Source organism: Ursus maritimus, unplaced genomic scaffold, assembly GCF_017311325.1.
Source record: "Ursus maritimus isolate PB19 unplaced genomic scaffold, ASM1731132v1 scaffold_6, whole genome shotgun sequence".
Taxonomy (NCBI): Eukaryota; Metazoa; Chordata; class Mammalia; order Carnivora; family Ursidae; genus Ursus; species Ursus maritimus.
The window spans coordinates 16,034,584-16,058,216 of NW_024426774.1; the positions used below are offsets into that span (position 1 = coordinate 16,034,584).

The following is a 23,633-nucleotide window of genomic DNA, read 5'->3' on the forward strand; positions in this document are numbered from 1 at the left end:
AATAGGGCAAAATTCCATTTTATTTATTGTTCTTTATAAAAATCAGGTCTAATAGTCACAATGAATCCTTCACACATGACCAAGCTATTTTTTTGTTTCTGATTGTCTCCTACAGCGTTTATCTTAATGTTCTTCCATGTGTATAATTTCCCAGAAAATTTAGTACTTAATATTCTGATGGTTTTCAGTACGTGTTTGTCTCCCTACTGAGACAGTAAGTGATTCAAGGGCAAAGTCTATGCCTTACACCATTTCTTTATCTTCCAGTGCTGAGCCCACATGAGGTGCTTAATAGCTAGAGCATTAGTTCTTCACGTGGGGTGGAGGTGAGAGAACATGTCAGAATCACACGGGGAGCTTTAAAAAAATACTTGTACCAGAAAGGCCCATATAATTCTAAAGGTACAAGATTTTAATATTTTATTCATATTATTTGTATTTCTAGTGATAATTTCAACCTGCTTTTTCTAAAATCTAGTACCTTCAGTGTGGGAACTTGGCTTACGATTAAGTCAGCACCACAAAACCAACGGTAAGTGATGAGTTATTTTGTAGCAAATAATGGGAATACTAGTTCACTTATTTGGAGGGGAAAGAAGCTGAATCCTTTCTTTGAATCATATAAAAATTTATTCTTTCATTTATTTAATTGAATATCTTATATATGCCAACCACTTTTCTAGATTTTGAGGAACCAGGAGTAAGTAAAAGAGACAATCGGCTGTTGGTCTAGAGAAACTTTCATTTCATTTATGGACAATTAACATACATGTATACAAATACATATATATATATATATATGTATATATATATATATGTATATATACATATATATACACACACATATACACACACATTTATACACATGTTAAAGAGCTATAAACAAAATAAAGACAAGATAAAGAAATGGGGGGACAGGATATAAGGGATAGGGAAAGCTTTTTTGAGAAGGTGACAACTGGGTAGAAATTTTAACAAGGGGAAGAAGTGGGACATGAAATGATTGGAGAATAGGGCATTCTGAGTGGAGGGAACAAGTGACTGCAAAAGTCTTCAGGAAGAAAGGAGCTTGTTTGGGTCTTTGAGGTACAACATAGAGGCCAGTGAGATGGAGCTGAATGGGTGAGCAGGAATGTATTAGGAGGGTGGGGTGGAGTAAGTGTCTCTGTCCTTGATGGTTGAGAGTAGGAATTGGAGAATGAGCTGGAGAAAGGTGAAGGACTAAAAAAATCCAGGAGTGGAGATATAGGCTTTTCTGAATATGTGAGTGACACATCCATAACTCCTTCCATAGGAAGGCCCCTGGCCTCTACTCAGAAGATGTTAATTCCCACACCTCAGTTGTTAAACTGAATGATGTGTCTAATAGTATTGAGCAGGATGTGGTAAATGTCACCAAGCACAAGGAGATCTTGGTGCCTGTCTTTGGGGTGCTGGGACAAAATAACACAGACTGTGTGGTTTATAAACAACAAAAATTTCTCATGGTTCTGGGGGCTAGAAATCTTTTACAGGTTGCCAGTATGGTCTGGTGAGAGCTCTCTTTTGGGTTGCAGGTGTCTCATTGTATCCTCACATGGTGAAAGAGATGGGGAGCTCTGTAGGATCTTCTAAGTGCACTAATCCCATTCATGAGGGCTCCACTCTCCTAACCTAATCACCCACCAGAGGTCCCACCCAGTAATACCATTATCTTTGGGAGTTCAGGTTTCAGCATATGAATTCTGGGGTGGAAACAGACATTCCGATCATAGCTGTGTTCAAAATAGAGAAGCAAGGAATACGTTTTTACACTGTAAAAGTGTACAGTGTTTTACACTGTAAGAATGCTTATCTACTTTGTAAGCTAGAAGTGCCTTAGGAAAACCCCTCTAGATGTGGTAGAAGTGGTCTCATTTGTGGATCAGAGTGTTGTCCAGGACTCTCTCTCCGCACAGGAGTATGGATCATCTTATGCTTGGGGCAAGTTCCACCCGGGAGGAGTGTGGGAGGATGGGGTTTCATTTCCCCCAGTACCTTTTGTTCTTGCCTCTATTCTATCTGGGATGGGTTCCTTTCATTATTGTTAAACATGAATATTATGCTTGTATTGGCATCATACATAAGCAAGATTTTAGACACTTGGAAGATATAAGCCTACTTAGAAGCTACAAATCTGCTCCTCCCCTTCTAGGAATTGGCTCATTTGATTGTAGGGGCTGGCAAGTCTGGAATTTGTAGAGCAGGTTGGCAGGCTAAAAATTCAGGTAAGAGTTGATGTTGCAAATCTTGAGTCCGAGTTCCAATGGGTAGCAGACTGGAAACTCAGGGTGCTATGTTGCATTCTTTTATTTATTTATTTTTTAAATTCTCTATCTACCTATATTTAGCAATCATAAAATTTTTTTCCAGCTTAAGTGAGGTATAGTTGATGAATAAATTGTATATATTTAAAATATAGAATGTGATGGTTTGATATATATACATTGTGAAAGGATTGTCTTTCAACTCAGTGGGTTTTCACCTCCCCCATCCCCTCCCCACCCCCGGTTGTAAGAATGCTTATCTACTCTCCCAATGAATTTCAAGTGTACAATGCAGTCTGTGTTGCAGTCTTGAGGAGAATTTCTTCTACTTCGAGGAATCTCAGTCTTTGCTCTTAAGGCCTTTGCTTAGATGAGGCCTACCCACATTATGGAGATTAATCTGATAATTTATTCCCTCTAAGTCTACTGACTTGCTTATTAACCAATTTATTTACTTGTTATTTATTTACTTACTATTTATTCATTCACTGATTTATTGATTTTCTTACTCAAAGTCTACATCTCAATAATGCCTTTACAGAAACATCTAGACTGGTGTTTGACCAACAATTAGGCACTATAGGCTAGGCTAAGTTGACACATTTAGTTAACCATCACAGGGCACTAAACTGTCTTATATATTAAATGAACCAGTGTTCCTTGGGTGTAGAGATTGTTCTTTGGATATGCAGTGTAAGAAAGTAGTTCAAACCCATGGTCTCTGGAATCAGACTCTTGAATTTGAATTGTATCCTGAACCATGTACCAGTTCTCTAAACCTTGGATAATTAATCTATTTGTGCTTTAGCTTCCCCATCTATAAAATATGAATATATTACTCATTGCTTAAGGATATTAGGATGATTTAATTACTTAATGTAGATAAGAACAGTGTTATATGGAAGTGTTCAGTAAATATTAGTTATAGTTAAAGCATGAGTATCTTTATTAGATGGTTTTGGGGACAGGGACTGGGGGCCCAGGAAATTGGCAAAGGTAAGTCAGTAGAAGGAACTCTGGTACGAGCAAGGGCAGACCTCAGCAAGAGGGTCAGAGCTAAGGAAGGAATGGGTTAGTAAAGGTGTGGAATGGGTTACAGCAGGTAGATTTTAGGAGTACTTACATTTTATTTTTCAGTACCAAAATTTCTTATGACATCCTCAAGTGTTAGAAAGTTGGCTAAGTACTACATTCTGTGTTAGTCATGGTTTGCAGTTGGGGACTAGAAGCAACCATGTGTTTACATTCCCAAAGAAGTGGTATGGTAGGGAAATGAAGTATGGACTCTGATGATTTTATTTGAATATTAAAGGAAAGAATGACTCCAGAATTGGAATGCTCACGGACATTTCAATAATACACACATATGTCATTGCTTTCCATCTGATATCTTATGCACCAACTGTGCTTATTGCTTACTGTCTGCCATGTTGGTCTGTCCTTTTCTATCTCTTGGCTTTTGTGTATATGACAATTTTGCCTTTGGATATTTTTGGGGCGGATATATTTTACTTTGCTTAGAATATAGACAGGAATAAGTAAAGAGGGAGAGTTATTAAAATCAGATACTTGGGAGACCGTCTTGTAGCTCTGGTCAGGCTAAAGTAGGTCAAGAGAGGTGGTTCTTTAAAGTGGCCAAATGACCTTGTGCACTACGTAGTGATGAGGGCCTGGAGCAAAGCAGGTAAAACTTTGATTGCTTCCCTTAATTGCCGACCCCATCCTGAACACATGGATTCTAGGCTTAGCCTTAGGACTGGAAGAGGCCAATTTGAGATTGGTCAGACTTGAGTACCTCGCATACAGCTATCACAAGCCAAGTCACTGGTGCCCAGCAAAGAAATTAGCATTTATCACATTTCAGTAAAAATGATGTGGCCCAGTTAAATTAGATTTCCTTTCATTTACAATAGACTTAAAATCCTATTTAGCTATAATCCAGCTATCGTAAAATTGGTTACAAGGTTCCTAATTTTCTGAGATATTGAAACCTCCCCATTCTATCAGAGCATCTTGATTTTATCCATTTTCATCCATCGTTAAATTTCTTATGGCTGAGAATGCCAGAGGCGACCTACCTTTCCAATCCGTTGCTGCATTCAGCAGTAACTGGATTGAGATCAGAAACATTTATTTTATTCAATGCCTTATCTGCTCTTTTCCACTATTTTAAACACCACTGAGGGTCAGACTGAAAATCCTTCTCTGAGTCTAACTGTAATCAAGCAGGAAATGGTTTTATTTTATTTTAAACTAATATCAAGCCTAAGAAGACAGTATCATTTCATACAATGGGATTGAACGGCCCGTTCTGCCATTGCTGAAAATTTACAGTTTGCATATTTTACCACAAAACCCATGCTTGCATTGGTGTTTCACACTTAACATTCTTTCAGTCTTCTCTCTACTTACATTGATGTGTCTCTGATTTGGGAATCAGTTCAGGCTTTGCCACCTTTAGGGACATATAGCTGCAGGTGATCTCACTCCTTCATGTGAATTCATGCTGTTCTAAAGGTCTGTGCTACCTATATAGTCTATTCATCCATAGATTGACGTCCTTATTTCCGTGTGAGTCTTGACTCCCCATCCAAATAGGGCACTTTGTGAAGACTGAGACTATGGCTCAAATGGCTTCATTTGTTTCATTTGGTTGGCCTTGTGTGTGCAAGGGTCTGTATTCTCTGGGTTCCAACATTCCTTAAAATGTTGGTGAGACAGTCCTTTGTGGAGCTTCTTGCTTCCTCTTTCTCTCTGGTTTTCTCTAGGCCTTAATGCTTTCCATGTCAGTGGGCTCAACAGCTCAAGCTGTGATGTACTTTGTGATTTGAGAGGTAGGGATGGGATGGTGTGGGAGAGCTGTGTCTCATAGTCCATGCTGAGCTCATTGGTGTGCCAGGCACGGCGGCTTCTGTTCCTGTAGAGCAGGGATTGACTCTGCCATGAATTGTCATCATTCATTCTTGCTGCCCTGCCTGCGTGGTGGTCACTTATGGCTTTCTCTTGGAGCCATCTGCAAAGAGATGAGAAAGATAGGATTGGGACATAGTAGGAAACTTGGGTTGCTTTGATTCAGAGCAGGAGACGGGACAGGAGATAGCATCTGTGATCCTGATCTTGTGCTCAGTATTCTCAGGTGAGCTGGAGAGCTGGCGTACAACAAAGCATGATGTCACCAGCAGCTGCACATCACTGAGACAAAGGCTGACTGAGCACATTCTTTGAGTCCTGTTTTGTTGGAGATGTTAGGGCTTGGGGTGCAGAGACTTGTCCAGTTTGGCACCTGCCTTTGAGTTGCTGAACCCTCTACCTGGGAGCCTAGTACTGGGCTACATGTCTTCTGAGTCCTAAAACTCAAAGCAGAGGAAATCTCAGAGGCATGTCATGGGGGTAGGAACAGAGACACATAGAAGGATAAAAGAACATGGAACTTTGTTATTCAAAAATGTAATGAGCTTTCCATCAGCCACAGGTACAAAACTGAACATGTTTTCTGGGGGGGAGAGGAAGCAAGGGGCAATAACACTGTGGTGTGGCGTGAGCTGTGCTGTGGAGAGCATGGGCGGTGTGTGAACCCCAGGCAGAGGCACTTGACCAGTCAAGGCTTCTCGCAGCTGAAGAAGCGGAAGGCATGGAAAAGACTGACAAAATGCCTTTCTGTTTCAAACTTATTAAGAAGAATCATCAGGGTACCAATAGAAAGAAGTGTTCATTGTTCCAGAAAGTTTGGGTTAAGTGTTTTTATGTCCTTTGTTTCATTTATTTTTTTCATATAGCCTATTATGACGACATGAAGAAGGTATTTTCTGGGGCTTACTAGGCCTCAGTCACGCTGTATCTCAGAAAATACACTAGAGGAGAAGTTAGACAGGAGTCTAGGTTGCCCCCAGTAACTTCCTCAATTACATGGGGGCTGGGAAGCTGTGATTGCAGCCCTTTGCTAAGGAGACTCCCAAGCAGGGCCCATCATAGTTCTCTTCCTTCCTCTCACACGTGTCCTACTAGATGGCACACAGAATATGGAATGAACCAGGTGCTGGGAACCAACCTCTAGAGATAGCCCTGATCTAGCCTGGGATCTGGCTCACCTTTTTTTTTTTTTTTTTTTAAAGATTTTATTTATTTATTTGACAGACAACGAGAAAGGGAACACAAGCAGGGGAAGTGGGAGAGGGAGAAGCAGACTCCCTGCTGAGAGGGTAGCCCGACATGGAGCTCCATCCCAGGATACTGGGATCATGACCTGAGCCAAAGGCAGACGTTTAATGACAGAACCACCCAGGTGCCCCTGGCTCACCTTTTTGCTCTCCTTGCCTACTCAGTTCATGGGTCTTTCTCAGGAAGACTTGTCATCTCACCTTTCATCAACAATCAAGCCCATTCTCCAACATCGGTTAAAAATGTGGTGTTGGCAGGATTAACATCAGAGGGCAGAGTCAGTAGCCTCAGGACAGTTGTATTTCTCAAGTTACCCTTGGAGGTTACCTATTAGAGAATGCTGGGATTCTAAATACAATGGAGGTGGGGCTTCTTTCTGAGTAAACCAGCAGGATTTGAAGGAAGGCCCTCAGGGAGGGTCAGGGTTCTGTCTGGCCTAGCCATTCAAAACCCTCTCTCTTCTAAGCCCCTATTCTTACAGTTGGCTCCTCAAGCTCTGAGAGGCAGGGGCCATATAACTGAGGCAACTCCCACCGCAAATGTTATGTGGGCCAGTGGCACTGTTACTAATCAGTCAGCACAGGGCGAGCAGCCCTCTTCCTCCCAGCCTGCTGTAGAATAGCCTGCTGGGAAGTGGTCTAGGGGGGGAGTCATACTGAAGAGCCAAGGATAAGGGAGCCCATAGTTAGATCCAATGGAGAATTTTCCCCCTTCTTGTCCAGGCTTCTCTCTCTTGACTTCTTGCCACTCAGCTTTGCTGTAGCTTGGAGATGCTGTTCTGAAGTTAGGCCATCAGAGATAAGGTAAGATTTGAAGTCATAGGCCAAGAACTTCTGTGTCTGTTCTTTCAGGGACACTGAAAGCTCAGTTCTGTACAAAGCCCTTCACTAATTTTCATTGCAGTCCTCTTACAGTGGTAACTTTTCATGGTGGTAACTTAAAAATGGTTGAACTGGGGCCCTAGAATTAGAATTAACCACCTGGATGTTGTTTAACGTAAGAGCTGGGGTCCAGCCCTATGACCTCTTTCTCATTCATCTTTATACTTCTGCCACCTGTCAGGCCTTGTGCTATGTAGCCTTGAGAAAATTATCTTACCTCTTTGAATCTAATTTGTAAAGTGGGTGATCACCACCAATCTCACAGGGTCTTCAAAAGAGTATATCAAAATAGAATATCTCACATGCTATCTGACACATAGTAAGTCCTTCTGAAAATGGCAGTTACTAATGTAAGTTTTTGATCATGAAGACTGGGTGATCACAGCTGCTCTTGAGGGCCAGGACACCAAAGCCTCTAAGGATAGTGGCAGGGCTAGATAGGGAGATCTGACCCCTTGATATTTGACCCTATTACTCTACTCTCTCTGGTTGCAGACTTGCTACAGAGATGATTCATCTTAGTCCAGCACCAAGGCTGCCTGGGATTCTGGTTTATATTCTATTGGGGCCTGGAACAAAGCCAGAGAGACACAGTGAAGGATGTTTCCCTTTGTGTCTGCAGCTGCTTTCTGGTTACAATTGGCCATTGTTGTGCTAGGCCACAATGGAAGGGGAATGTAACTGACTGGCCAATTGATTCTGCCTCATGTTTTAGGTCTCAGAGGCCCTGCTCTCTCAGGGTCATCTGAGGTTTTGGGACGTTGTCTCAAACAGTAAATTAGTTATTACTGACAGATAAGTGGATTATTGATCTTAACTCTTTTCTCCTCTGTAATAGGATACCTTCAGAGCTTTGCCATGTGACTTTAGTGTACCTCTCATTAATGTAGGAGTATATGCTACATTTTTGTTGAGCATGTATTTATTCAATGGGATATTAGTATTTATGTTGTGAACGGAGGCTTTGAATATGCCTGGGTTATTTGGCTTGACCTCTTATATTTCTGCTATCTGCCATAGAATAAAATGCTCTGGATAGCTCCTGGTTCACAGAGAATGATGAGACACATAATTAACTCAGTGCTTAGTCCTTACTCCAGATCCAAGCCTAGCAGAACCCAGTTGAGACCAGCTGAATCCCAGCCTACTGGAGTAAAGGAGAAAAATGAATGTTGTTTTTATAAGCCAGTGAGGTTTGGGGATTGTTTGTTATGCAGCATTATTTTGAAGTAATAGCTGACTATTGCACTGACACATGCAGAGTAAGGAAAGGACCAGCAAGTAAATCTGATGGCTACAGACTGGGTGATATAAGCCCCATTGAGAAGGACTCAGATTTTTCTGAACCAGAATGTGCAATTATCTTTTCCCCTGGAAGAAACTGTAGAGAGCACAGGTTGGGCATGATTTGTCCCCTTTCTTCTCCTAATACCCAGACTGGTGTCCTGTTCAGAGTAGAAAGTTGATAAATGTGTGTTAGATCTTACTGGAATGATTTGAAACATAGGCTAGGGAGGGTTTATTTTTGAAAACTTTCTGTAAGAGCACCCAAGATGCAAATCAGAGAAGAGGACATGAGAAGGATAGACTTAACCCACCCAGGGCAAGGCCAACTCCAGGAGAAATTTTAGAAACGCTCTAAGCCTTTGAACCATGTTGGTAGCTTTTGTTCTCTGAGGGTTACTGGAGAATACACCTGGAAATGTATCATTTTCTGTATAAGCTGTTATAGCAGAATATCATAAAGAGGATAGTTTAAACAGGAATTTATTTCTTACTTATGGAGGCTGGAAGGTCTGATATTGGGGTGTCAGCATGGTCAGGTACTGGTGAGAGCTCTCTTCTTAGCTTACAGATGGTTTTCTTCTTGGTGTCCTCTTGTGCTTAAGAGCAGAGATAGAGAGGAAGCAAGCTCTCGTCTCTTCTTCCAAGGGCACTAATCCCATTATGGGTGTTCTAGTCTCATGATCTTATTATCTCCCACCTCCAGATACTAGCACGTTGGAGAATTAAGGTTTTAAAATTTCAATTCTGGGGGGACACAAACATTCAGTCTACAGCATTTTCCCTTTTAGAAACACCTCTTAACTGTGTAGTTAAATGCCGTTCTTCCTCCTTTTTCTGTGTTGCCTTCTCATTCCCCTCTCCCCACCCCCCAAAAAAATTAGGCACCGTGATGTTTTGTTCCAGGAGAGCCTGGTTGTCAGCTGATCCCCACTAACCTGATTCCATAGAGACATGAGAAATAATTTTTCTCAGAGATATTTGTATTTCTAACAGGGATTCTAGGAATTGCAAAACACTTCTCTAGGCAAAGAAATGAATCACCAATGATAGAATATAAAGAACTGTGTTAGTTCTGTCAGTCTTTTTGAGAGGAAACTTCTATGTACTCCCCTTCCCCTGCACCCTAATCTCTCTCTCTCTAGGTTCCTTAAATCCTCCTATATTAGGGTGAAACCCGCTCATCTGCTGTGCTCCCTTTCCTCTGTTTTTGGAATGAAAAGGGGTGGACAATGTATTATACAAGCTGGTTCTATTTAAAATTACTGGGTGAGGGAAGCTCAGGGCACATATGTTTTTTAAAGCACCTGGTTGTGCTGACACCTGCTGTTGGAAGCTCAGAAGATGCCCTGGGACTTCTCTAGGAGGTGGGACCCTGGAGACTGCTTTCTGCCACTTCATTAAGCCAGTCCCAATGCTTAGGCAGATATCACCCCATCCATGTCTTCTGGTTAGACCCTCAGAGAGGATCGGACTTTTTAGGCCATTGTTTCCAGGTCAGGGTGACTGGAATTAATGGAGGATCAGCATTTAAAAACAATTGTGTTTCTTCCTGACCATACAGGAAAGCAGAAGAGAGGAAATGTAAGGCGGTAGGAACCTAAGATTTGAAGACTGAGGGCTGGGAGCTCGGTGTTCTCATCTGAAAATTGTAGGAAGTAAAAGCTTGTCTCACATGGTAGTTGTGAGGGTCAATGAAATATGGTACGTGAAAGCCCTCTGAGGGACCAGATTTGTATAAATCCTACTTGGAATAGAGTAATTACAGAGATTAATACCATGTATTAAGGCTGATGAAGTTTACTTCACCTTCCTCCTGCCAGGTGTCAGGAGGCAAAGCAGTAGTCAAGTAGGAACGCCCTGCCACCAGACTGCCTGGCTTCTAATTCCAGCTTTACCTCCTACCTTCTCTCTACGGTTTCTGTCAGATTTAAGTGAGTTGATACCTAACATGTATACCTGAGTTTTAATTCAAAAAGTATTTAAATAGTACATGGCAGTAATCTTTCAAGAGATGCCAGCTATTTTTTTTAACTTCTTATTTTGAAATAACCATAGATTTGTAGGAAGTTGTGAAGATAAATGTATTAGGGAGGTCTTGAGGGCTCTTCACCTAGCCTCTCCCAAAGTGGACACGTTGCATAACTATGGCGTAGTATCAATACCAGGAAGTTCACACTGGTACAATCTACAGAGCTCTTTCAGATTTCATCAGGTTTACATGCCTGTGTGTGTGTGTGTGTGTGTGTGTGTGTGTGTGTGTAAGTTCACGCACAACTTCATGTAATCACCACCATAGTCAAGGTATAGAACTGTACAGTCACCATGAGCATCCTTCTTGCTACCCTTTTATAGACACACCAGACAATTGTTTATAATTTGTTGAAGTAGGAAACAGAATTCTTGGTAGAAATATATTTTTATAGCAAGAAATGCCTGACATTGAACTTGTGAAATCGTAAGCTTGTCTTTGGAAGCATTCAAATAGCAGCTGAATCCTCTTTATCAGGGATTCTTTAAAGTGGTGATACAATAGAGGGAGAGGGGATAGAGGTAAATTGAACTCTGAGATCCCAACTCTAAGCTTTTAGGATTATACAGGAAGGTATTCTAAAGGAAGTGGGGTTTCACATGAGGCTTGAGGAACAGGAAGGAGATGGGGAGAAGGGAGGACATACCACTGTGAGCCAAAGGAGAGCCAGCTCCTCTCTGTTCCCTGACCCTGGGTGATAAAAGTATGCTTCTGGAGCAGATAGATTAGATTTCTCTGAAAAAAGCTCTTTGGGCCATATGGAGCCTAAGCGTTAGGCTTTTTAATCTTCATTTTGGGCCAAGGAATTAACAGCTGGGTTGTGCAGTACTCAAGGTATCCACCAAGTAGCCAACTCTTAAAGAGAGGGGTGCCCGGTGAAGACAGGTTTCTTATTCTTCTGGGCTGCTTTGCCACAGGCCATGTCTCCTGATCTGTCTGCATGGAATGGTCCCATAATTATTTCTTCTTTATAACCCCGACCAGTTTTTGAAAATGAAATATAGGCCATCCCAATGGATCTGCTGCTCCTCTGTAACATTGTCTTTCCCTAGAACACATTCGTTCTTTTTTTTTTTTTTCCAGAGAACCTCAGCAGGTAATTTGAAAGACTAACAGACTTTGGTATAGATCACTTTAAGAGCCAAAGAGCTGGCTGGAATATTAATGAAGCCATCTAGTGATAGAGTTGCTTCCTGATGCAGGAACATATCAAAGAGGTTAGGTCCATGAGTGTTGCTCTGCAGAGCCCCATCTCTATTATCTAGCTCTTAATTACTTCATTAAAATTCAGCAGAGAAGCTGCCCAAATCCAGTAGCATGCCCACAGCTTGCTGGGTGATTTCCCTGCCTCTGGCCATACGAGATTTTTAGCTCTTCGGGTCTCCAGAGATGCGAGGCCAGATCCTAGGCAGACAGATCTGCTGCTGGCTGCATTAGCTCACAGCACTGGCTTGGCTGCCTGCCTTCTGCACAGCTGGGTTTCTACCCCCATCTCAAGTCCCACAGGTGCCCTGACCTCCACTTACCCTTTGTCCTTGGGGAGGGAGCTGCCCTACAGAAGTGTTCTCCAGATCACGGAAGTTTCCTGTGTTAGAGGCAACTACTTTCTGGAACTCTTCGGAAGAGATGGATTGTCCCCTGTTCTTCCTCCTTTTAAAACAGCAATTGGGATACCATTTCAGCTTGGCTGGCTCAGCGGGAAAGAAGTGGACCCAGTGGGCTTTGACTAACACTTCGGCTCTATCCCTCGATTTCTTTTTTTTTTTTTTATTTTAATGTTTTTTTTTATTACATTATGTTAGTCACCATACAGTACATCCCTGGTTTCCGATGTAAAGTTCAATGATTCATTAGTTGCATATAACACCCAGTGCACCATGCAATACGTGCCCTCCTTACTACCCATCACCAGCCTATCCCATTCCCCCACCCCCCTCCCCTCTGAAGCCCTCAGTTTGTTTCTCAGAGCCCATAGTATCCCTCGATTTCTATCTTCCCTGAGCCTCAGTTGCTCTACCTGGTTTGGTCCCTCCTTAGATCTCAATTCTCTTGGTCTGTAGAAGTATCCCTTTCCTCTGAGGGCTGTAATGTAGCGACACCTTCTGGTATGAAACTGTACCAGTCAGCTCCTATCCTAAACTGTCCCTGTTGGCTCTTAGTTTAATGCGGTTTGCTTTACTGATACCCCTCATTACTGTCCTCCTTCAGTAACCCTACAACCAGAAAAACTTCCCAACGTATCTTTATTTTTAATTAGAATTTTTAGTACGTAGAGAATAAATAACAAGAAGGTCATTAGAGTCCCGTCGGTCTATGGACATTTTGGATGGCTGTTTTTGGATCCAGAGGCCTTTCTAATTAATGTCTCTCGGTTTCTGTATGTGCTCCAAGTGGAGTGCATTTTTTTAGAATCACACTGGGTCAGCAAAAGACGATGCGTATAAACATGGCTACTACGTAGTGGGCGCCACACGTGTCTGTCAGTGAAAGTCGTAGATGTTTCGTCTGCCCTTTCCTGTGCTGCTTCTGCCTTCCCGTGTTTATTTTGCTTTTTTTCAAGTCACTATGTCTGTCAGAGGTCCTTCAGGGAAGAATAAGAGCAGTTCAGGATCTCCTGGGTTGCGACCACTGGAGTCTACAAGGGGCCCGTCATGGAGATCCTGATGTGACAGAAAGCTTGGCCAAGGGCTCAGCGCCAGACGTGCTCAGGCAGAGAGTGCAAGTCTAAGCCCCCAGACAGGAGGTCAGGGAGGAGCACAGGATTTTGAAGAGGGAAGATTAAGGAGAAGAGTTTACGCTGAAGTTGGAACCAGTCATGCAAGTGAGCCAAACTCGGGTTTCTGACAAACAGTTAAAAAATAGAAAAAAGACAATTGTGCACCTCCTTCTGAGTATTTCTAAGGTAATGGGAGCCTTTGACAGGTCCTAGTCCTTCTTCTCTCTAGTCTTCCCAGGAAGAGGAGAATCTGGAACCTTTCCTAGCCCAGCTCTTGGCTTTTGGGGGGCATATCTAAATTCAGGAGGTGTAGGTGATATTTGAGGGCTTGTTAATTGGCAATAATTGGCTCCAGAGCCAAATATTGCTCCTGGCTTCAGGGAAATGCTAGATAGAAAAAGAATTGCTGGCGCTGGATAACATGGCATTACTCAGAGAACTTTGTTTCTTTTTCTTTGTTTGGTGGTTAAAACTTTGGGGAAATGACGATCTCTTCATAATAATTCTCTTGAACATAATCATCCCTTAAAGTGCTCATAATTACCACAGTTTTATTTGAACTCCTCAGATTTCTTTTTAAAAAGTAATTTTGCTTTGTTTCTCTGTCAGGCTCCGTGTCTTTTGTCTCTTTGGCAGTGGGGCACATATGCCATTTAGTAAAGGATGATCTCTCTATACTGTCTGGTTGGTTTTAATGACATGCCAGCATTGAACTGCTGCCTGGGACCGCCCCCCCCCCCATTGTCTTAGCTGTAATGGTGCCCCAGTAAAGGTCCTGGACTTGGTGTGAGCTTGGGCAAGTCATAGTGCCTTTGCAAGCCTTAGTGTTCCTGTGGGTTAAATGGCCATTCAATGGAAATGCCGTATACTTGTCTGTTTTCGAGACTTACAACAAGTATCAGAGAAACTACAGTCTGCTTAAGAGTCTTGAAAATTGTACAAGTTCGAAGGATGATGTAATGATAAATTTTATGTGTCAATTTGGGCTATGGGGATGCTTAAAGATCATCTCTGGGTGTGTCTGTGAGGGTGTTTTTGGCTGAGATTAGCATTTCAGTTTGCAGACTCATAAAGTAGATTGTCTCCCACGTGTGGATAGGAATCATCCAGTCCACTTAGGGCCTAAATAGAACAGAAGCAGAGGAAGAGAGGATTCATCCCCCTTTCTGTACTGCATGATCTGAAACACCATTGTTTTCCTGCCCTTGGACTGGGATTTACACCACTGGCTTTCCTGGGTCTCCAGCTTGCAGACAGCAGACGGTGGGACTTCTCAGCCTCCACATCATGTGAGGCAGTTCTTCATAATCAATCAGTCAATCTCAATCAATCTCTCTCTCTCTCCACACACACACACACACACACCCTTGGTTCTGTTTCTCTGGATAACCCTGACTAATGCAGGCAAGGATATGATATTTGACCCTTTCCAGGGCTTCTGGGAAGGGCAGCATTGGCAGAAGCTCAGAGGCTCATAACTCTAAGTAGAAAGCATTTTAGGATTTATTTGGTTTATTCCTGGTGCTAATATACTCAATTTAGTGCAATGTATTTTAGCTCCTTATGGAATACCTACTATGTTCCAGGCCCTATGCTAAGCAAAGATGGGGTGATGTGGCAAAGAGAGAAGGTACACAGAAGTTTTGTCCCCAAGGCTCACAGTCTAGCTCTGGTGGGGCCTAGCACAGTGAGCCCAACCTTGCTGTTTGGCAAAGCCACGGATACTTTAACCAGGTCCTTATGAAGCCAGTGCCGATTGCAAGAATTAAAGTATGAATACTTTAACACTTTTGGGAGGTGGAAGCTCCAGATAATGAAGTGAAGCAGAAAACGGAAAGGGAGACAAGGAAAGACACAAAGCAGCACCGACGACATGTGTTACTGTGCTGGCTGGAGAGAAGGTTGTGATAGACGTGATAAGGACACATTGGGTCCTCAGCAGGACTGCTTACTTGGCATCCTGGGCTGTCCAGTTTCCTTCCATTTCTGATTCTCTTTGGTCAAGGTTACAGACACAGTTGGCCCAGTTGCACTTTGAGGTTGTGTTGTCTAGCCTGTCAAGGATGTTCAGAAAGCCAGCTCCACGATGATGGACTTCATACAAGAGCAGAAGCTGAGGGGACAGCTTGGCACAGGTGGAGTCTGACTAAGAGAATGAGAGAGACATTGCAGGTTATGTGAGAAGGCACGCAACCTTGAACACTGAGTTCTTCTCAAGGTGAGGAAAACTTGCAGTCAAATAGAGCAAGGGGGTAGTATGGCTCAGCTTCTAAATTCCTTCCTTCCACCCCGTCTACTGGAAATGATTGCATCCCGCCGACAGACTCCTAAGCTCAGAATCCTCATCCAGGGGCTTAACAGTAACAAAATGGCTTCTGGTGCCCCACCTCATCCTCCCGCGGGGACCCAATCTAGCCTTATCCTCTTCACAATCCCTTATGAGAGGCCCAGATCCTTATTAAGAAACACTATGGATTTTTAGAGTAAAAAATCTATAGAGAGACTTCAGAAACAGTCTGGGGAGATTATGAAGAAATGTGGGCCAGTTTTCCAAGGAGATTTTATAGAATATTCAATAGCACTCATGTCATAAAAGGCCTATGGAGGTTTCCAAAGCTGAGGCTGGTCCTGAATTATGATTCCCTGATGCAGAGCCCGGCAAAAGGTCACAGCATAACAGATTAGGGCTTGATTCTGTGGCGCTTGTAAAAATAGAGCCACCTCACTAAAATGCAGTGGGGATATTAATTTCCAGGGCTGAAGTTCAATTTAACAGAAAGAGTAGAAAATAGAGCTGTCTTTTCAATCCCAATGGTCATAATAGAACCCCATCCTGCACCTCTCTGGAAACTGTCTCCCAGCCAGCTCCCAGACATTCTAAAACATGCCTTGTGCTTTTCTTTCAATGATAACTGGAGCTGGGCTGCTGGAGGGACAGCAATTACCGTTCACAGATGAGGAACCTGAGGCATTTGGAGGTTAATCTACTCTCTCGCAGGCGCAGAACAAGTCAGAGGATGAGCCAGTTTGCATTCAGTAATATCCTCCTCCTAACTGGCTCATCCTGGAACAGATGACCACATTAATATTAAATTTTTATGTAAGAGGGAAGGGTATTAACATGTATCCCTACTGTGTACTAGGCCCAGTGTGAAGGGCCTGGCATCCTCTAACTCAATATTACGGTGAATTTGATCAGTATTCTCTTCAGTTATTAGGAAACTGAGGCTCAGGAAGATAAGGACATTTGTCTAAGTAAATTATGTAGCTTTTTTTTTTTAAAGGTTTTATTTACTTATTAGAGCATAAGTAGGGGGGAGTGGCAGGCAGAGGGAGAGGGAGAAGCAGGCTCTCTGCTGAGCCGGGAGCCCGATGTGGGGCTCAATCCCAGGACCCTGGGATCATGACATGAGCCCAAGGCAGACACCTGACTGACTGAGCAGCCCCGGTGCCCCAAATTATGCATCTCTTAAGAGGCCTGGTGCAGAGAAGAACTGGCATCAGATGGGGTGACTGGTGTAGGGTCACTCTCCTCTTGACCTACAGCATCTGTTGTGTCTTCTCAGCGAAACTGGGACCTACACTAGATTAGGAACTGCGTACCCCTCCCTGTCAGTACCCAGCTCAGCTGGGGGCTCTCAAGGCTGCTGAGAGTGGGTGAGTTGGTGGAAACCCGTGAGGAGATTTCTGGGGTGTTGGGAGGTTTTGGCCTATTCTTTGAAATAATGTGGGACTTTGTTATAGGTGTGGAACTTTAACTTTCTCTTCTTAAGACTCAGTGAAATGTCAGTCTGGGCAGATGGGAAGAACCTGAGGGTGAATATGTCCAGTTAAATGAGAATGGGAACTTGAGGTCAGAGCCATTTGAAGGTCAAATAAGAGACCTCAGTTGTTGGGGCACAGAATGACAAATGGGGAGGTCCTGAGATTTCACCATGTTTAAGGTGGACTCAAAGTAGGCATTTAATCAACATGGCCTGGGCCTATGACAGTTTCTTCCTTGGACTCTCACCATAGATCAACAACGGCTACTAGCCTAGGTTGGAACCCAGCACAATGGCCAACTTGCATGCCCAGGGGTAGTGGGAGGATCTCAGTTGTGTGAGGGTCCAACTCCAGCAGTTGTTGCCAACAGGTATTCTATGTAGGGCCTGGTGCCAGTGCTCTTCCTGGAGGCAGAGAGAATGGGAGTAGAGGCTGACCCTGGGGCAATGGGTCATGTATGGGTTTTGGGCTCAGCCCCACCTGTGACTGCATTGAGGGGGGCACTAATGACACAAAGCATGTGAGAGCACCACACAAACAGAGTGTGCTCTTATTCTCTGTCTCCTCTTCTGCCTTGATCCGCTGGCCACCCTCCGGGTCCCTTTCAGCACCATCAGTAGGATGAAGGCATTCTCCTGTTGCCATAGCAGTGATGACCATGGTGAACTAATGAGGACATTATCCGAGGCAGTGATAGCTCTATGACCATGACCCTTGCCTGGGCTTACAAACAGGAACTCCGAGTTGGCTGTGGTCTGTGATACTTATTGCTACAGCATATATCACACTCACAAAGGATCTCATTAGTGCCTGGGGAAATCTTCCTCCCTGGCCCTTTTCTTTTCTAACAGTAAGCAGTTTTAATTGCACTCAAACAACTTTTTCTAAGACCTCCATGCCATCTAACCATTTTCTTATCTTCCGAGGTCTCTGAGAGTGTGTTCGTGCATGGAGTCTGCACTTAGTGGGTGTGAAATGGCCCTACACGGGCCTGTCAGTGGGGGAGTAGATTGAGTTTAATGGCATTATCCAGGGACTGTCATGGCCTCCATATTTGCGTACAACGGAGAATCTATTTTCAGCTCACACCCCATCTGCAAGTTACTTTTCTAGGCCGACAACAACAACAACAAAAGCAGAATTTACCCACTTATTTCCTATTACCACGGTGTGACCAGAACACAGAGGTACCTAGGGAGAACGAAAGATTCGGATCAGAGTAATTGGCTCGCAAATTTCAGTGTGTGTTCCACCTTCAGTACCTGGGAGGTCTTAAAATGCAGGTGTGTGAAACACATCCTTAGAAATTCTGATTTAGTGGATCTGAAGCAGGGACAGGGCACCTGCATTTTTCGCATCCTGTTTCGGCCATTTCCATTCCTGGACCACACTTTTAGAAGCACTGGATTAGAAAAATGAATTATAGGCAGATAACTGCAGGATCCCCCCCCCCCCCCCCCCACACACAGAGAGAAACCTTTCCTGGTTAATAGTTAATTAGCAGCTGGTGGATATAAACCCCTTCAATGAGTCCGTTGATAAAGTCTTAAAGTTCGGGTGGCCACATGCCCTGTTTTTTCTAGGGTCATGGTTGTGTAGCTCAATTAATACCTGTTAATTATTTTTAGTGTCTCCTCCCTCTTAAAAAGTGTCTGGGTTTGGACGATACATTATGCAGTCACTCTACTTTAAAGTGAACTTAGAGCAAGCTTTATAAAGCAAAGAGACATTGCCTCCTGTAAACATAAGCTCTAGAGATGAGTAATCACCTCCCTGACCAGTGTTCTGGAATCTGAGGGTGGGAGGAATGAGTATATCATACTTGCTGAGTGATCCCCTTTAAAGTCCCCAGCTAGGGATCACCCCAGGAAGGTTAAAAAGCCCCTGATCTCATTGAGATTTTTAAGGCATAAATGATGAAAAAAGCCCATGCCATGTTTCTAGAAGCATAACAGTCTTTTTAAAATCATGGCTTACTCTCAATAAATTCAAATCTGTTTGCATCTACTTTCCTACATATGGTGGCAACAGAAAACCTTCATTTGTTCTGAACTCAACAACCTTCTCTCTTGTTCAACATTCACAAATACGGAACTGCATTCTACATTTGAGGATGTCATTTAAGGCCAAGAAACTCCAATAAAAAAGCATTTATCAGCAGTTAAGTTTGTTTGAGGATTACCCACTGCAAATAAAGCCAAGCTCCCCTTTTAAACGGAAGCATGCTATTTCGGGAATGTGACCCCTTTCATGAATAAATGACATGGTGACATTTACAGATAAAGCAAGATTTAACTGCTATGAAAGGAGGTGACAAATGTCAGGATGTCAATAATGATCCGTGAACATAATGGTTTCTTGCCTGAGTGCTGAGCAGATACATAATGTCACTGCTGCCTGCCAATGTTCTACAGGGAATGAGCCCCGCAGTCTGGGAACAGCCTAGAAGCCTCCCAGAACCGGGGCACCGTGAGTCTTGAATGGTGGGGACATGAGATGGGGTCTGAGTGCAGTCTGGCTAATAGCTGAAGCTGTTAATTCTGTCATATTGCTCTCATGTCTGCACTCCAGGAAAGATGAAGTTTTTCTCTCATCAATGGCTAAATGTTGTCAGAGGAGGATTTGGATGTTGTGAACATAGCTTTCTAATTATGCCTTCATTTTCCTAAAGAGCCAGGGGTTTAGAGAAAATGCCGGGAAAAGTGTGCACCGTCTATGCCCTGAAGAGGCCAGGGCCAGGGGCGGTGCCTTACAAGGTGGTGCCCGCATAGCTGCCCACGCCCAGGGCCCCCTGCTCTCTGCGGCATGGGGCCAGCCAGCTGTCCCCACAGCGCACAACTGGTCACGGGACACGCCGGCCACAGTGCAGGTGGCTCGGCTGGACCAGCTCACACCTACGGCGACCCTTTCCTCCCCTTTCCTCTGGGCCATTTCTCCGGCCTTGGATTCAGGGCACTGTTCTGTCCCGGTGCTGTTCCTACCACTTCGAGGCTGTGTTTTTGCTTTCTTCTCCTGGCCTTTATCTCCTCCCTTAAAACAAGACGCTCTTGGGCAGTGGTAAGTGTTCCACGACCAGCTCTTGGAAAACAAGCCTCGATTAGCTTGCAGTTTTCTGTGGCGTGAGTACTCTTCGCTTTTCTACACTCACGCCTCCTGTCAGTGACTGCTCTCCTCACGGGGACGGAATTGTTATTTCCATGCCAAGAACCCCGAGTGTCCTGCCTCAGCTAATCCAGAAGACAGCCTCCTCTGCTGACCCCTCTGCACTTGCCCTTCCTGACCCCTCCTTCACCTCTCACCTCCAAGGCAAGGGGAGTCCTGGCCTCTCCTCCTCTGTAATGCTTTTCGGCCTGGCTCCTGGTCTCCAGATCCACGATGGCACCCAACCCCCAGGTCTAGGCATTTTTCGCTTTTCTTATAATATGTTAAAGCGCATGAGTGTCCACTTAGTACCTCATTTAACACCAGCAGTGAGAAAACAGAGGCTCTGAGCTGTTGGTTGACCTGCCAGAAGCCCTACGGTGTGTTGTGTCCAGGTTGTGACTAGAACCCGGGTTTCTTGATTCCCGGTACCAGTGCCTTTTCTTCTGCAGCACCCTACTTTCCGTGACTCCTAAGGCCAAGGTCCAGCTAAAATCTCCGTCTCCTCAGCCCGTCTACCCCGCCTGCCCCACGGTGACCTCCTGGCCATCGTCATGGTGGGGGGAGCAGACTTTGTTGACACTTGTCATTCTGGAGCCTCTGGTACCGCCTGGTGGCACGTTTTGCTTAGCCTTCCTTCAGCCCCTTGTACAGATGTGATTTTCTTGACAAATACCATGGTCCTGTCCCCCGTGGCTGCCAGAAAAGCCGTGAACTTTAAGAACAAGAGCAGGTCAGGAAGTGGGGTTGTCACAACTGGCGCTGACAGGCCACCAGCCTCCATCCACAGTACTGAGCAAGGCTTTGGTTTTCCGCCTCTGCTGGGGAAAGTGTTTTGTCCACGTGGGGAGGCCTTTTTAAGACAGAGGGGTGATAGTCCTGTATCTTTCCGTGCTTTGTGGTCTGGATTATGCACGTCACCTTGTGTGTGTGAGTAACCCAGGCTCCGTGATCCCATCAGGCGAAGCCCTTCCCAGGCCCAGAATCTGTGAGGCTGGATCTGAGTGACAGGATTCAGTTCAGGGAAGGGAGAAGTTTTCGTTGGCTGGAAGAGTCAAAGAGGAGTTTGCGCGAGGAAGGCTATAAACAGAGCTTTGAAAACTGTCACGATTTGTTGTGTCGCTGGAGTCAGGACATCAGCGGTGAAGAGGAGGCAGCAGTGCAGAGGCTCAGAGGAGGGAAAGGGTAGCTCCCCTCCTCAGATCCATCGCCCATCTTTGTATGTCTGCCAGTGAATGTGCAGCCTGAGAAAGTAGGTGCCCTGGTGAGAGGACACAAAAGTGTAAATGACTTCAGAAATTTTCCTAAAAGGGGGAGCTACTGGGGGGTCCCCTACAGAGAATACTCCTGGCTCTGTAGGGGCCACAGAGTGGGGTGGGCCTAGGTTGCAGGCCAGGGCAGCCGTCTACCTATTCACTTTCTCATGTGCAGTCTGTGACCACTGGCCACAACAAGGCCCTGGCCTTGGCCATTCTAAGAGGTCAGTGGGGCCACTGTGGGCAGCATGGGTGTGGGCTGGGGGCCCTGCACCTCCTTAGCAGGTTCTGAGGCATTGCCTCAGAGCCTGACTGACATTTTTCTTTCCCAACACTAACTCTCTTCCATCCTGCTTTGCTCCTAAAGCTGACAAGATTACAACCCTAGGCAGGAGACTCTCAACACTGTCATAAAGTACATGTGGAGAAGAGCTAAGAGGTAAATGCATTTCACTAGAAGTCAATTTTGTCTGGAAGTTTCCCTGTGTTTGGGAGTTTCTTTGAAAACTTGTGATCATTACGATACCAGTGGTAGGAAGAGCTTGCTGTTGCCTTCCTGCTGTCCAGCCCTGTCTGCTCTGATGGTGCTCCTGCTTGGTCCTCTCCACAGAGCAAGGAAAAGAAAGGATAAGGGACATTGCAGGGTAATGGGTGGCAAACGATACTCACTGAGGCCAGAGAAATGCAGTGCTTGGTGGGGTGAGCTCAGGCCACCTGTGCTGGAGGCCCCAAGAAAATTTTGTTCTCTCTCTACATGTGGCAGATCCCAGACAATTCCGTGGCTGAAAAGTACACATAAGCACAGCTATTTTGTAGTCCAGGAGTGGCCACAGGGTCTGTCTTTGAAGGAGCTGTGTTCTGTGGCCTGAGACAGTTTGTAGTGTGCTCTTTGGTTGTGTAAAAGCAAGGCCAGAGCCTAACATGGGAGGAACAAGGTGACCAAAGAGAACCTAAAACTGCTCTGATGACATGGGGGCTCTGCCCTTGCTGTGGTGAGGACAGGAGCTCTGGCAGGGTTATTCTGAGATGGTCTGCTGTGTTTGGGCTGGTGGACTTGTGCAAATGGGACATAGGATTCCTGATTTGGGGAGCAAGGAGAAAGCCCCAGAGAACTGCCATCTGGGAGTGTCCCCAGCTTCATGGGGGAGTGTGTGAGTGTGTGTGTACGAGGGTTGTGTTGCCTAAGGCGAGCTCTGCCCTCCGTGTGGAATCTCGCCGTGGATGGGCACTGGAAGCTGTGGGTTCTGATGCTCAACTTTAAGGCTTTCCTCTTTAGCACCGTATTCCCTTGGCTCAGCTTCACACAGCACTCAAGTTCCAAACTTCTGTAGCTGATTGTCGACCTTGGTGTGGGGCACGACAGCAAAGAGGGTGCCCACATGTGGAAAGAAGCAAAGCAGGAAAGGAGGGGCCTCAAAGACCAGAGGTCAGCAGGAAGGAGCACAGCAGATCTTCTAAAACTAGCAGTGAGGAACAGCTCCCTCTGGGTCCTAGCTCCTCACCTGTCCTGGGGTTCTTAACCAGGACGAAGAGAGGGCACCGGCTAAGAGACAGAGGGTCTTTTTGCAGTCACAGAGGGGCAATTGAATTATTATTTTTATTTAGATAGAAGAACCCCTGGTGACCTTGGAAGATAGGAAAATTAGGAATACTTGGCATTTAACTATGTATTTCTTCATGTAGCATTTCATGCATTTAGACACCTGTTGAAAACTGTTTTGGTCTCGGGCTCTGTCAAGGATACAGAAGGGAAAAAGACCCAGTGTCTCTCAGATATCATTCCCTGGCTAGTGCTGCCATTATTATTATTATCATTGTTATTATTATTATTATCATTATTATTATCATCATCATCATCATCACCTCCACCACTTCTACTGCAACTATTACAGAAGAGTCTTATTGATTTAGGAATCATACCACCTCTAAGAGGAAAGCTGGGTCTTCCCAGAACTGGCAATGGCTGCTGGGTGGCACTCTAGCCTTGTCCTCTGGTCCCGGAGGCAGCAGTGGCCTGTGGCATCCTGCTGGGAAAGGGCAGAGCACTCAGGGGCAGGGGGAGTCTTACTCTGTGGAAGCAGTTTTCTTCTGAGAATCCACAGAGTTAAGGGCAGT

At 44.6% G+C, this 23,633-nt stretch overlaps 1 protein-coding gene across 1 annotated transcript in view; it reads left to right on the plus strand.

Annotated features, from left to right (window-relative positions):
* The window catches only part of TDRD15 (tudor domain containing 15), a 143,469-nt gene that overhangs the window by 118,668 nt on the left and 1,168 nt on the right, over positions 1–23,633 (plus strand). Inside the window, exons 4-7 of the mRNA XM_008700589.2 lie at positions 446–532; positions 1,295–1,521; positions 6,062–6,084; positions 19,793–20,178. Of these exons, the coding sequence (XP_008698811.2) occupies positions 446–532; positions 1,295–1,521; positions 6,062–6,084; positions 19,793–20,178 (723 nt within the window). The remainder of the gene's footprint in view (positions 1–445; positions 533–1,294; positions 1,522–6,061; positions 6,085–19,792; positions 20,179–23,633) is intronic.